Source organism: Morone saxatilis, unplaced genomic scaffold, assembly GCF_004916995.1.
Source record: "Morone saxatilis isolate NCDOM2014 unplaced genomic scaffold, NCSU_SB_2.0 Contig11, whole genome shotgun sequence".
NCBI classification, from domain to species: domain Eukaryota; kingdom Metazoa; phylum Chordata; class Actinopteri; family Moronidae; genus Morone; species Morone saxatilis.
In genome coordinates this window covers 1,498,882-1,514,157 of record NW_023339663.1, presented here as the reverse complement: position 1 = coordinate 1,514,157, position 15,276 = coordinate 1,498,882, and the positions used below count along the sequence as shown (strand labels likewise).

General features: G+C 40.6%; 1 protein-coding gene across 1 annotated transcript in view; it reads left to right on the top strand.

The window, feature by feature from the left end:
- Window positions 1-3,244: 3,244 nt before the first annotated feature.
- ppfia1 (PTPRF interacting protein alpha 1) overlaps window positions 3,245-15,276 on the top strand; it is a gene marked incomplete in the record, with an annotated part of 36,411 nt that continues 24,379 nt past the window's right edge. The window contains 2 exon segments of the mRNA XM_035682372.1: window positions 3,245-4,226; window positions 7,107-7,367. Of these exon segments, the coding sequence (XP_035538265.1) occupies window positions 7,107-7,367 (261 nt within the window).

Genomic DNA, 15,276 nt, shown 5'->3' with positions numbered 1-15,276 from the left:
AAAGAAAAATGTAAAAGTTCAGTATTTTTGAAATGCTAAAATAAATTCATACATGTATGATTCAATCAAGTGTTGTTTTCCCACTCTGATGAACAGATTAACACACAGTGTCCGGAACAATCCCTGTGCAATAACATCCACTGTACCTGTAAATGATTTATTCTCATGGTTTAAATACAGTTGGTTTTTTAAACATGTAAATAGCATTAATCATACACAAATCTACATGTACTGTATCCACCTACCTCATTTATATAAAGCAACCTGCTACAAAGAAATCATCCTTTAAACTCTGCACCATTGTCTTACTGCCTACAAATGTTGCTGCTGTTATTTTATAGATAAATATATATATATATATATATATATGCATCTATATTTGCACATAGTACTTTAATGATTATGTTTACCTTGTTGAGCTTGCTTTATATATGTCATTTTATGTGTGTACATCGAGAGCAACGTGAAACTGGAGTCAGATTTACAGTTTCCAGTAGCCAATAAAAGGGACTGGGATTTTATTTGCTATTGTTGTCTTTAATTTGGTCAACTCTTATTTTTAAATGTGCTATTTCAATCAATTTAAATAGATTTTACATTCTGCATTATAAATACAAGTCGTGTTGCGTTGATCGGCCACTAGATGGCGCTACAATCCTCTTGAATCCACAGAATGTAGGTCACTCAGTAAAACGGTTCAATCATGTTTAATGCTAATAAACTGGTTCATCCAAAGGGGGTATATGTACTTTGTTTTCAGTCACACTATATTGTATTTTTGTTTATTTTTATTGGTTTTATCAGAAACTTATTGCAGAAATATGTTGAACATGCTTAGCAGGTGTATACAACACCTTAGGTGCATTTATATGTTATTATTTGTATATAATAGAGTATATATACCTATATAAATGACTATTGCATTGACTGTATAGAGGCAGTGGATGTTAAATTAATAAATAATTGCTTTCCAAACAACAATCAGAGCAAACCAAATGATCAGGCAATGTAAATAATGCTATATGGAACATTGGAAGGAAGAAACCGAAAGCTAAAGTAGATCAGACTGTTATCTGACAGTTAAAAGAGAATATAAATTGTCAGAATATCTCTATAGATAGAAAGCAGAGACAGATCCTAACCAAGAACAGACTCACTGAACACAAAGAGGGAAGACACAAAAAATAATGGCAACCGACAGAAAACAGAATATGTGTTCGCTGTTCCACAGGTGAGGTTGAGACGGAGTTGCACTTCCTCCTACAGTGTAAAACATATGATAATGTTGACAAATGAACCTTTTTCCTTCAGAGGCCCCTTTTGTTTATTTAGTAAACTGACTCATATTATATGGATATTTCATATTATATCAAAACGGTACAACGAACACAAACAGTGAACTCAGGACGTTTGTGTAAAACCAGAGATTGTAATGAATAAAAAAGGTGATTATTTCCTTTTTAGGGAACATTTTGTGGAATTATGTGTCTGTATTATCTAATTTTTAACAATCAAAAATACTTATTAGGATTCTTCTTAGACTATTGTTTTATTAGACAATTTAATTAACAATTGACTTTACTTTACTTACATTTTAAAAAATCTGTTTTTATTTTAACTATAAGTCTACTTTTCATTATTTTTATTATTATTATTATTATTATTATTATCTTACTAATCTGTATATACATATACTTTACATTTGCTTTGGCAATGTAAACGTCTGTTTCCCATACCAATAAATCCCCTTTGAACTGAACTGAATTGATAAAATTGTGCTTTTAGTTTGTAATTGTGTGGATTTATCTGAGTGAAGACTGTGTCCCCTTACAGCAGTGGTTCCCAACCTGGGGGTCGGGACCCCCAGTAGGGGTCGGCAAAGCTTCTCAGGGGGGTCGCAAGGCCTTCTTGATTTGAAGGTGTGCTAGAAAACTTTAAAAAATACATATGTGTGTCACAATGTGTTGTGTCAGTGTATTGTGATGAGTAATGTGAGTATATTTGTAGAGTATTGTCACCATATAAAGTGTGTGGACCCCAGGATATATTGTACAGAAGCTAAGGGGGATCTTAATAAACAAACAAACAAACAAACAAACAAACACAGTAGGCCTATATGTCAATATCTGGTTTACTTCTTTGTAAAAATGTAAATGTAAAGTAATAACAACAACACCAACACTCACATAAATACCTGGACACTCTTCTTCCTTTTTTGTGCAATAACTTAATCCACCGCTTAAGTGCAATCCATTTATGTTTACACTGCTAAATTTCTGCTAATGTCATTTATCCACTGTACTAAATAACACAATGCCATATACAGTCATATATATTTATCTATATTTATCCTCTATACAGTTCCTCTACATTTAATTTATTTGATTTTATTTTACTTTTATTCTTATCTCTACTTTCTATATCTATATTTACTCTCTATATTTAGCTAAGAGTTTATTGTTTATCTTATATTGTATTTTTTTTATACCTCTTTTATTTTCTATACAAGTGTTTTGTAAGCTGCTGGAAATTCTAATTCCTTGAGGGAGTCATCCCAAAGGGATCAATAAAGAGAAGTCTAACAACAACAACAACAACAACAAAACATTTAAATAATCCAGAATAGACAGAATTGTATAAAAAAGTTCCCAAAACAGGAAATAATCTGCTCAGCATTCATCCAAATCCCAAACTTCCTGAGTTCACGGTTTGAGTTCATTGTACAGTTTTAAATATAAAATATAATCTATCCTCCTGAGACACAGCCTATTCATTCAGGTACTCTGTGGTGGACATTGGTCTCTTGACTTATTTTAGCTTCCCTGCCAGGTAACACTTAATATCTCAGGTGTTAGGATTGGATGAGGGGAACTCTTTATCCTTTGGTTCTCAGGAGGATATAAACTCCATAATCTTTATTAAAGCAAGGACAACAGTTTCAGGGGTGCAGATCCGATGTCAGTATTATTACTCTCGCCATATCATTCAAAAAACTGTTATATTAGTAAATCACCAGCGTCTGTCATTAATTTGAACGGTAGTGGAGGAGAGAGAGGTGGAATGTGGAGTCAGAAATATATTAGTTTGTTCCATTTCAATCATTTCTTCTTAGATAAAATAAAATGTGAAGTCTGAAAATACATTTGTTCAATTTTGAGTCATTTAGTGTATTTATACTGGGGGGGGGGTGCAGCAGTGTCCCACAGGAACCGACAGTGCTGCTCTTCCTCTCCCCGCCTGTCGCCAACCTGTGCAGCGGCTCTTCCTCCAGAGGACGCCCGGCTGATGAAGAGGAGGAGCGGACGACCATTGGCTGTCCCGACCGCCGCGGCTGGGAGGCACCGGACTCACGGACCCCGTTTTACGGTCGGAAAACACCTAAAACACCGCGGAACTCGGACGGAGACGAAGGGAATATACTCTTCTTTTATTAGCTGTGTTTTCTCCCGCCACACCCGACCGGATAACAGCTCTCTGACGGTTTAAATGTTGTCTGGAAGTTTTTTTTTTTTGGGGGGAGTCGAGCAGCGATGTGGTGACGCGACGGGGAAGCTAACTGTTAGCCGCTAACGCCACTCGATAAGATTAATCATTACAGCCGCGGAGGCTCCGGAGAAAACCCGGTTTCAGGACCTTTACCGCCTGTTTTTGGTATTTTCGATGATGTAACATGCACCGGTATGAGATGCAGTACCATGCCGTCTACTTTTATACGAAATAGAAGCTACCTAGCTGGCTAGTAGCTGCTGTTTTAAACTGACTTCAAGCCAAAGAACTCTGCTTCCAATTAGCTCGAAGCTAACCGGGCTACAGCTGCCTCCACGTCAGCTCCCTGCACCGACACACGTCTGTCTGCTCTCTCGTCTTTTATTCTGCGTGTTGAGCTCTTGTTTCGGACGATGGCCATGTTGTTGTGACACTTTACTTCCATAAAATCCAGGTATGCAAGCGTCGTACCTGCTGCTGGCGTGCTAACGCTGCGTTAGCCGGGCCACACTGGGAACACTGGGAACACTGCCCCCTGTTCACTCTGTGGGGGTTTCGCTTTGAGGCCTTTTAGGAAATTATCCTCTTTTTTTCCCACCTAGAGACCCTTTTCACAGCCTTAATGCATCCCAGCCTGTGGAAGGACTCCCTGTGAAGAGGCTGTGGCAGCAGCTGGACTGATTAATAAAGTAAATAAAGTTGGATTATAAAAGTGTTTGGATCAACGTTATTCCTCCAAGGTGAGATACAGACACGTTTAACTTCAGGGGGAAGTTGTAGGTGTGTGTTTCAGATGTGTGACTGCATCTTAGTGGAGATTAAACATGAAGTTCATTAGTGTTGTTCTCCATTACAGATGCAGAATTTATCTAAAGTTATTCATCTTTAATGTTTCATCAGTTTGATTCTTGCACAAATGTGGTGTTTACCTTTTTATTCTTCTGTCGTACCAGAGTTTCTTCTCTGTTATAAGATATTATTACGCATTACTCAACAAATGTTTCCTTTATTGTGATAATGATGAATATCTTCACATGTCCTGACTTGAAGAAGCTGTGTCGCTCACCAGCGGTCCTGTATTGATGTCCTGCTTTATTTTAACACAGGGACCAGAGGGAGCCCAGATCTGTCCTAAATCCTGATCCTATCACGCTGGTTCGAGGCTCAGCTTCTCCGTCGTACCCCCCCCCCAAAAAAAGTTAAAACGAACGCGTAGAAATAGAAAATATTCCAAATAAAGAACAGGGAGACACGGTGCTTATCTGGGACGCAATAAACAGATGTTTCTGGACAAAATGTATGTTTTTATGATTTATGTTTTCATGATTATCGTGATAATATCGCAATTTTGGCCAAGATAATCGCGACATGACATTTTCCCATCGTCCCACGTCTCCCTGCACCATCCTGTGGTCCGCAGTCCACGTGGGCTTACACTGAGATCAGTTCACTCATTGATTTCACCTCCAGACAACCAGAACTGATCCGGATCAACAGACACTTCCTGAAGAGCTCGCTGAGAAAGTTAAATTCCTCACAGAGCTCTTCAGGAAAACCTTTTTATATATCTGTCCACCTCAACTGGCAGTGGTTCTGAACAGAGCACACAGAGACCTCCTGTGTACTAACATACGGTTTATACCAGATCTCCTCTTTCCATTGAAGTTCATGTGCTTTATTCTCCGTTACAGGAGCCGCAGTTAATGTTTGATTAGTTTGATACTCGCACAAATAACGGCCACAAGTGGCGTTTCCATCAGTCCTCTGTGGCAGATATGCTCCTCTGTTCTCCCTCGATCATCTTTATCTGATGTGAAGACACACTGCAGAGTTGTTCCTCTGTAATAAGAGCTTTCTGAGGTCTTAGAGGTCTGTGTAAGTGCCCTGCCTCCAGATCGTGGTTTGTCATCTTTACCTTTTGACGTATGGGGACGTCCGTGCTTCCGCCATCTGTCACTCCCGCTCGTGGATGCTGAGTGACCCTCCCCCTCGTAAACAGCGTTGAGCCTGAGTGGCTTGACCTGGATATGGAGCGTCGCTTTTGTATTTTGCTTCTGAAACATTGGGTTAAGTTTGTCTCCTTCCACCAGAAATTGTTTATCATCTGACGTTACTGGAGGTAATTAAGAATGACGGGTTGATTAAAAAGCTGTGTGCAGCTGATTTGGTCCAGAGAAGATACAGTTGAGTGTCGTGCACTGAACCCAACACTGGTTTCTGAAAGCTTTTGGCCTCTCGGGCGATGCACAGAATAAGATGAAGGGGTAGTTCTGGTTGCCACTAAGTTCCTACTGGGTTTGTTCCAGTTGGTAAATTGTTGTTCCTTGTAGGTATGTTAAATCCAGCTCACATGATTCTTGGCTTTTTGTCTAACAGGCTGTCTACAGGACCTAAGCTCCTCGGTGTGGAGACTAATTCCCCAGACCTTCCTGCCCAGCTGTTGTTAGATGCGACATTATACTACACTTTTTTTACTTGCCTCTGATTGATTTAAGGTCCTCTGTTCTTTCCCTGAACAGAGTCTTTGACTGTTTACTCTGCTTGTATATTCCAGCAGCAGTTAACCATTAGTAACAATCAGTACTCAGCTGAACTTCTGCTTGGTCATTAATCTGTTGGAGTAGCCGATGCTTTGGTGTCTGAGTTCACTGATTAAATCACCTCGGAGGTGCACTTTTAGACTTTCCCACTGTCTTTAGTTTTATCTCTAATCTCTCTAATTTAAAAGCCAAATTTTACACCACTTAAATTTACGATTAATCCCCAAAGTGTCGTACTGCCTGTGGAGCCATATATGGATCATTTTGAGGTTTAGTTATTTCCTTATAATTATTTCTTTCTTCATCATTTAACACTTTTCTGTTGTATATCGGCTTAGCCAGTGAGGAGAACGAATGAAAACCTGCGTCTAAGCTCTGGCTGTGGTAGGGAACTCCAACTGACACAAACTGAACTCTCCTCGGACAGGACTGATGTTTCAGAGTCAGATTAATTTGTGTTATGTCTTCTGTGTAAGAAGGGTTTTGTGAGAAATGTTTTAGTTTATTGAACATACATTTCAGGAGATGACAGTGACCAAAGGCCGTCTGTCCCAGCAGAGACACGTAGGTATAATCAATAACATTAATCGGACTGCATTCCTTTTAGATTGTCCAGTTCCAGCCCCCACCTATTCTGCATGCTGGTTCACTGGAATGACTCATGCAGAGCTCACACTACGGGATTTTAGCCCTGATTTTCCACTCGGCAACTATTTTGGGAGATCGCAGACAAATGCCCCCAAATCTGAGGCCGATCGGTGCAGTAGGGCGATGTGTGAACCGTTCAGCAACGCGACTATCGGCTCGACAACAGCAGAAATCCCAAATAATGCCCTTTAGTTTGTGTTTTTTATGATCATGTTAGGAATTTATAATGTGCTGTTAATTCCTGTTCTTGTGCTTTTACTCCTCTAATGAGTCAAAGAAAGTCTGCTTTAAAAAAGATCCATGCAGTTCAGATGTCTTAATACTGAATGTTCACTGATGTCTGTGAGAACTGTTTCTCTGGTCTCCCGTCTAACTGCAGACTGTTTGTTCTCCTGCCGTCTCCTTTGGCCCTGCTCTGTCTTCTGGTTGTAGATGATGTGCGAGGTGATGCCCACCATCAGCGAGTCCGAAGGGGGAGGCGGCGGCGGCCGTCGGGGCTCCGGCTCCCCGCTGCAGTCGGACTCGGAGGGCCACTTTGAGTCGCTGATGGTGTCCATGCTGGAGGAGAGGGATCGTCTTCTTGACACTCTGAGAGAGACTCAGGAGAATCTGGGCTTGACTCAGGGCAAACTGCATGAAGTTAGCCATGAAAGGGACTCACTGCAGAGACAACTCAACACTGCTTTGCCACAGGTAAGTGAGACAGAACTGGGTGATATGAGGATGGATGGGTTGTCAGCTGTAGCAGCCGCCCCCACATTAAGCTGTCCACTACAGAATTAAAATACCTGCCAACTCTCACCTTGTAAAGGTCACATTTTAAAGCAAGGGTTATATTTCAGAAGGGTTTTTTGTTTGTGTTTGTCACAGAGTGGCACACGTGAAAATATATCTGCAATCGCCGGTTCGACGGTGGCCGGTTGGAACATTTTAGTGTGTGCATTGAAAAATACTCATGCCATGCCGAGCACCATTCCTGCGTGACTCTCTGCTGTGTGGGCAGCCAAAGTGTCAGTCTCACTTTTGGATGACAGCTCTTCCAGGTCTTTGGCTCCCGCAGTAGAGAAAGTGATACCAGAGTCTGCTATAGTTTGTGGAGTTGTATGGCCGACTGATTGCAAAATGCAGTGGGGTGTGCACAGAGGCAGATTAGGCCCTCGTGGTCTGCTATGAGCCATTTTACCATTCAGTGAACATTTAAACGAGCGCAATAAATAACCTAATGACCGACCACAGTCATCTTCAGAGTGGGCAGATTTGCTTCTTGTCTTTTGCTTCAGACAAAGACGAGGAGCAAAAATGGAGAGCTTTATTTCTTTCCCTCCAAATGGAGCAACAGTTTAATGTATTAGGTCTACTTACAGTAATTAGGTTGTCACAGTAGTGCCTCTGTTTTTCCTGTCTGCATAACATAATGTGGAGGGACAGTGATCCCGACCGTGTCCATCTGCTTGCAGCTCCCTGTTATATTAATGACTGTGGTCTTATATTTAAAACAAAGGCATCAGGTTTCCAGTTTTTAATGATGCATAAGAGGCTGGTTACCGCTTATGTGTTGTCGTTGAGTTGAACATGCATCCAGTGTATGAAGTTATGACGCTGGTTATTTTCAGGGTTTGTTTCACGTTATATTAAATGAGCGATCACAGCTCAGAATATGACAGATTACTGATCAGCGTGCTGAAAGCAGAGCGGTCTGTAGATTGTGAGGGACCACTGCAAATGGAGAGCGGAGCAGATTACACAGTGCTGATAGAACTGATAGAATCACAACCTTCCCAGAACATCAGATGGTAAGAACTGATGGTAAACACACGTGGTGGATGTCGAGGACTGTCTCTGCAGCTCTGTGATGTACAGCCAGAAAAACCTCATCCAAAGTGTAAACACTGTTAGGACTCAACACTTAATGCAGTGCAGAATAAATCTATGTCAAAGTAAAGCATTGGCGTCATCTCTAGCATTCTCACAGGTTGTTTATGGATGTTGAATTGATGGCAGCATTGGAGGTGAGCTACTTGTTTACATGATACGTGAAGCTACCAGACTTTGCACACACTGTGCAGTCCAACTGTCACCATTATTAATGATTTCTTTAGTTTCACACACATACAATTAACACTAAGGTTACCAGTTACACACACATGACTTTAATCTGTTTGTTGGAGGAGTTGATCTCCAGTCAGACTCCAAGTCATTAACTGAACCTGGCAAATCAATTCTTGTAAGCTATAGACAATGAATCAAGGATTTATTCCGGCTAAAAGCTGAAGATATTAAGGCTGTAATCCTGTCGACAGAGGGGCATCCACGGGCTTTACACAAGGATGTGCAGTAGCCAGCGACGGGGGTCTGGGCCATGATGTAAAAACCCAAATTTGGAGTCTTCTGGTGCTTTGTAGTGCTACTGTTCCTCCCTATCATACACACTGATCTTAATTATTGCACATTTTAATCGCTTACCAAATGTAAACATGTAGTGAAATATTATATATGTAATAGCCCACAAAGTCTTTTAATGGATATTAATGTTGAAAATCCTGCCTATTCCTGACCAGAAAGAATAATTGTATTTATTTATTGACATTCCACTATGATGGTTAATGTTTTGTTTTACTAGAAGCATAAATGCAGTCTTATTCAATTAAATAAAGAGATTATTTTCAGGAAGAACATATTTTAATCCCATTTCTTATCCAGCCTACAATTGGTTTTACATTAAAGACTTAATAGTAATGAGTAAAAAAAAGTAATTCATGAATTAATTCATTCATTAAGCCCATAAACGTCTCTGTGTCATATATGGAAATGCAGCACTTTCAGTGGACTTAATGTTTACTGCAGTCATCACGGTGCTGCCGCTGGTTTAACCTGTTTTCAAAATTGCAATCAGTTTCATTTTAAATGTACATTCTCATTTTTATTCAAACACTGACGATGTTTCCCAACATTTTGGTTGTGGTTTGAAATCTTAGTCTTGAAGCCAGAATAATAGGCTAATCCACTTCAGTCTTCTGCTCTATATGTTCATCTTTTCTTCCTTTTGTTGATCTGAGAAGTATCTGAGGCCTTCAGTCAGACTAAAGTTCATATAAATGCATCGCTGCGTGTCTGTATGTGTGCATGCACACTGCTGTGGTGTGGTCAGCTGATCATCTGGCTGTCTGCCAACCCTCCTGGGATTTGTATCTGAAAGGCAAAAAAAATCCAGCTGTTAAAAAAGTAGAAGCACTTTACATGCTGTAATCTGGTGTTAATACACTAAATAACAATCCAAAACTCCTTTATGGGTGTCTTCACTTAATTCCACAAATTGATTAATATCATTGTGTAAGAGGCATTTGATAACCTCATTCACATTCCAGATGATATAAACTTGTAGACTTAATTTAAGTGTATTGAAGACAGAAGGTGGTAGTGACAGCACTTTTCAATTTATTGTATTTTCAAACATAATTGGAAAGTGTAGAAACCAAAGTTGAATATCAAACCACGGGACAATCAGCCTGATGACTGCACTGACATACATTCCTAATAACCTTAAGAGAGGTGTGATTGGTGCCATCTTGTACTACTGCGCTGGAGAGAGTCCAGGTCTTCAGGCTGGAGTAGGTAGGCAAAGGGGAGGTGCAGTTTTCTCCCTCGTTCCCTCCCTCCTGGTGAGAGTACCCTTCGACAGGAATGCACAAACATTCCTGGGCAGCTTGCTCACACGTCAACAGCTTTTTCAAACTCCAGCGGTGCCCTTCTGGATGGTGTTATTTGTTCTTTTCTTTTCTTTTTGGTGTATGTGTTCCTGAGTCCGACACTCCCACAACCAATGTAATCTTGTGGATAGCTCATTGACTCCCAGTTTTAAATGTGTGCACAGATAGATTTAATCCAATTTTAGGGCCCACATGTTGCGGTGAAGTCAATTTCTGTGCTTCTGTCAGCCAAGGCTTGTAATAGTTTTCACTTGAAGTGGGCTTCACTGGGTGTGTGTTTGTGTCTGCTGGCAGTGAGTTTCCAGCTGTTTTCTACAACTACTGTAAAGATTGTTGAGGCAGTAAAAGACAAAGAAGTGGTAGTAGTTAGCTACGTGCGTGGTGTATCATTCATGTCTTCATTCATGTCTTTCCCACACACACTGTCTAACAAAACTCTAGGCAACTGCTGTCCTCCCCCAACCCCCCCCTTGTAGAAAGAGAAAATGTGGAGACCACAGGGCATCATCAGACACACCAAAGTTTCTCATTTGTTCAGTGGAAGAACTGGTTTGTGCAGAGGGATCAATGACATTTCCACATGGCTCTCATGTAAAAACATTTTAGTTTTATCCAACATGTGAATTAAATGGAAGTTAAATTCAGATTAGTGAGACAGAACAGCTCCACTGATGTACCCCCCCTAACTGATATCATTGATTACCTTTAGTTATTTGATGTGTAACGGTCTAATTCCTGAATCCAACCAGCGTGAGGATGATGCATGGTTTCAGTTTTCCAACTGCTCTTGTTTGCGTTCACAAAGGCCAGAAATTGTAAACTAAAGTCATTTAGTGGAGATGCTGTTGGATTATTGGTCTTACAGTTGGTGAGTAAAAAGACAACAAAATCTGCCTCTGTATCGTACATCTGGAGCACATATCAGCAGACTTTAGAGGGCTGCGCTTCTGTACAGCAGATATGAAATATTTTAATAATGCAGACATTTTGATGAAATCATAGAAGACAGATACTAATTCACCAAAACGGGAAGAGAAAACACATACAATGGTGTGCTTCCTGTGATTGGTTCGAATGGTGTACACACCAATAAGGAACCACTCTAGGGTTCACTGGACAGCGGTCTAAGATCACCAGAGAGCGGTTTGTTTGAGTCCGACAGCTGGGGTGAACCCAACATAAGATACCTGACATTCTGCGCGTTGTACATCAGTCCAATAGCTCACTGTGAATAAGGGATGTCGTGTCCTAGAGACTACTGTTTGAAAAAGGTTAATGTTTATTACTAAAAGGGGCTTCACGGTTGTTAAGACCATAAGTGACACTGCCATGCAAAAGGCAAGGGCCTGTTACAGTTGACAGAGGTTAGTCTGAGTAATGGACCCTGTGGCTGCTTGTCTCGGTCAAGGCTCCTGTTCTGGTCTCACATTGGTGGATTGAAGTCGCATCACTGCCTATCCTACACCGCTGGCTGAAAATCCAGCCCTTTAGACTCCAGGAACACAGTGCCGGCAAACTAACCCAATTTCTTAAACAAGGAAAAACAAACCTTGTTTATTTTGGAGGGATGCACTCCCAGTACTTCACGTCCACCTCTTGTGGTGTTTGAATGTACTTATTGTAAGTTGATTTGGATAAAAGCAAATGAATGTTATCTTTATGTAAACATCCATGAGTTTGAGGCCTTATCAGCTACCAAAACACTGGTTTATAGACACAATTTTACAACTTTATCAAGTAATTTATCCTCCACAACAGTAGAATTACACTCTCACTATAAACGAATGTGTCAGGAGTGAATGTTTGCATGCATTCGATTGGCCAGCGCAGTGCTTTGTCTGCAAACTGTTTCATTTTAAATGGAAGTGAAGACAGGAACTACTCCAGTCAGTGTGCGTAATGAACAGAACTTAACCCCGTATATAGCTGAACAGGTCCTGTGTCCTCCCATCTGGCTTAAACTATTGTGCAAGATGAGAAACTGTTATGTGCTGTAAGAAGTGAAAGAGGAAGAAAATAGAGGTAGATACCTCAGTTCTGGGGATGTGATTTGGTAAACATTTGGTGTCTTTATGGCAAAAGTCATAATTCAATCTTGCTGATGTGTTATTCAAAAACGGTGTCATTTGGTAGTTGTTTGTGATATTTTCCTTCTTATTTTGAAAGGACCAATTTACCCCACTGACCAAATTCTATATTCTAGTCAGTGACACAATGGCATGAATTGAGAATGCACAGTGGTAAGACGGAGACAAAGGCCCACTTGTTCCACTCAGTGACATGAAAGTGACAGAGTGCAAGTGCTGCCTTTTGCCAACTGTGAGCTGAATTAGAAACTTGAAAGGGAACAGACACAAGGAAGACAGGGACGGCCGTGCTCCTGTTCGCTTTGGCCCGATGGCAAACGGCTTTCTGCTGTCCACTTCCTACAAGCTTCGTTAACTGTGCAGGGTTTATTTTGTGAAGCAGTCGTCTGTAGCCTGTTTGAGGAACTATTAGTTTCATGGCATTCAGCCAGATCAGTATACAGTCTTAATACGTTTCATACAGTAGCAGACACAAGGCAGTTTAATTTAATTCCACTTTAATCATTACAAAATGACCTTACAGTTGTCAATAACGACCCTTACACAGTTGTTAGTCGGTGCATCGGCGTCCCCTATAGTTCAACATATAGACCCATCGCGTCTGTTGGTTTGTCTAATGTTACTTTCTCTGCTCGCCCATAAAGAAGACACAGTCAGGACTAGGCATGTCTGGAGAGGTGTAACTGAAAACAGACCAACGTTTTTAGTGTCCACATACATTTCTAGTGCCGTCAGCTTGGTGCACTTTGTGTATTTTACAGTGAAAGAGCACCTCTTTGTAGCCCGAAGCTACTAAGATGAGAACTCCTTCACTCTTTCCACTAACTCTTATTGATTTCTTAGATTTCCATAAAGCTGGGTATTGGGAACTTATTTAGAATTAGAAACATTTTACAATGTCAGGAATTTAAGAATTGTGCTTTTTGATCTTCCTTATCCCATTCCTAAAAGCTGGACCTACTACACTGCCTTAAACCCACCTCTGCTGCACACGTGTCAGTTATGACGGTTGTCCAGACTGCAGTGAAGGCTTTTACATACCCTCAGCTCACTGTGGCTGCAGCTTTGCTTGGAGCTCCTCCCTCAAATATGTTCAACTGATCCAGTTACAAAAATCTTTATTTACACCTGTTTTAATACAGTTTATTTGGCTAACAGCTAGTCTGGGCTAAAGGAACCTGTTGCTACTTCACAATAAAAGCCTCACAAAGATTGAAAAAAGTAGCAGAGCTTATAAATTGTGGGTGCTTGGTCAAGTAGGTGAAAACACTGGACACAGAAACCATATTGTGTTAAATGACTCTTCATTTCAGCCCAAATCTGAATAAAGCCCGTTTTTGCTGTTGTTTCCATTAACAGAATACGTCGAGAACCAAAAACTGTTTTGCAAAGTCAGAATTGAGAATTGCTGGGAATGTAAATGTCACCCAACTGAAATAGCTGCCATCCTGTCTGAAGATATTGTCATTATGTAATCTGTCTGTCAACTGTGACAAACCGTGTAAGAGAATGGCGAGCTCATGACGCTCTTCTTCTGTTACACTGAATAGTAGTTAAGCGAACTGCTGAAGTAGAGAAAGAGACTCTACCAAATACGCACAATGGTCCTTCTCAGTTGTAAAATGTTGACTGTTTACGTGCTGCGGGGAGCAGAAGAACAGAGGATGTAATGAAGTGTGTGAGGACCCCACAGGAAGCCATTTCTGTTCACATTTTAAGCAAGACATCTCCTGAACAGGACACTATGATCTTCTTAATGGAAGGGACTTGAGGTAAAGATGCAAACGAGCATTCGGTCAGCTCGTTTAGATTGACTTCTTCTCCCTGTCTGTGTGTGTTTGGGCAGCAGGCGATGCAGCTCTGAATAGGAGCCATTGTGGTGTCTAATTAGTTTTTGACGGTGAGTCCTCCTCTAGGAGAACAGATGCCCTCTGCACAGTGTCAGATTTCAGCACGCGCTATAAGCTTTTAAGAGCGGCTAAAGTCATTATGTAGGAGGTAGGCCTATTGGTTCCGATCTCCAAATACAGCACAGTCTGACGATGGTATGGTGTTGGAAAGAAAAAGAGCTTATTCTAAAGCCTATTCATCAGCTGCCATGCACTGAATCCATAAAGTGCACTGGTACTGGTAAAACAAAATGTTGAATAAATTAGTGTTATGTAGGTTTGGAAAACAGACTGCCAGTGTTTAGAACAGCTGCGTCCTGTGGACGACCACTGCCAGCCTTACAGACAATTAACAAATAATCTGTCCATCATTTTCTCAATTAATCCATTAGTTGCTTGGTTCATGTTGATCACTGCTTCCCAAAAACTCCATATGACATCCTCAAGTGTATTGTGTTGTCCACAACCAACATGTATAAAATGTACTGGGCAAAAGAAACCAGAAAAGGCTTTTTGTTAAAAAATGACATAATGAAAAAAGATAATTTAATAATCGACAATTTGTGGATTAATGGACTAATTCTAGCAGCTCTACAGCAGGGAGGGTAGACATGACATGGTATGGAATGATGTTGAATGCTAACATGTCCACATAATCCCATTTACTCTTATCAAGTATACTGCATTTGGAGTTTGTGTTACATTCCTGTCCTTACTATTGACATAACAGAGAGGAGTCTGACCGTTTCCTGATCTCCTTCCCTTCTGCAGCGTTGCCAGAGCCGCAGTGAAGTCTGTTCCTCTCCTGCAGTGTTTCTAACTCATCTGCCAACAAATAAAAGGCGTTGTCAAAATGTCACTAAAGAAAAGATATATATATATATATATATATATAAATATATATATATATATTTAGATG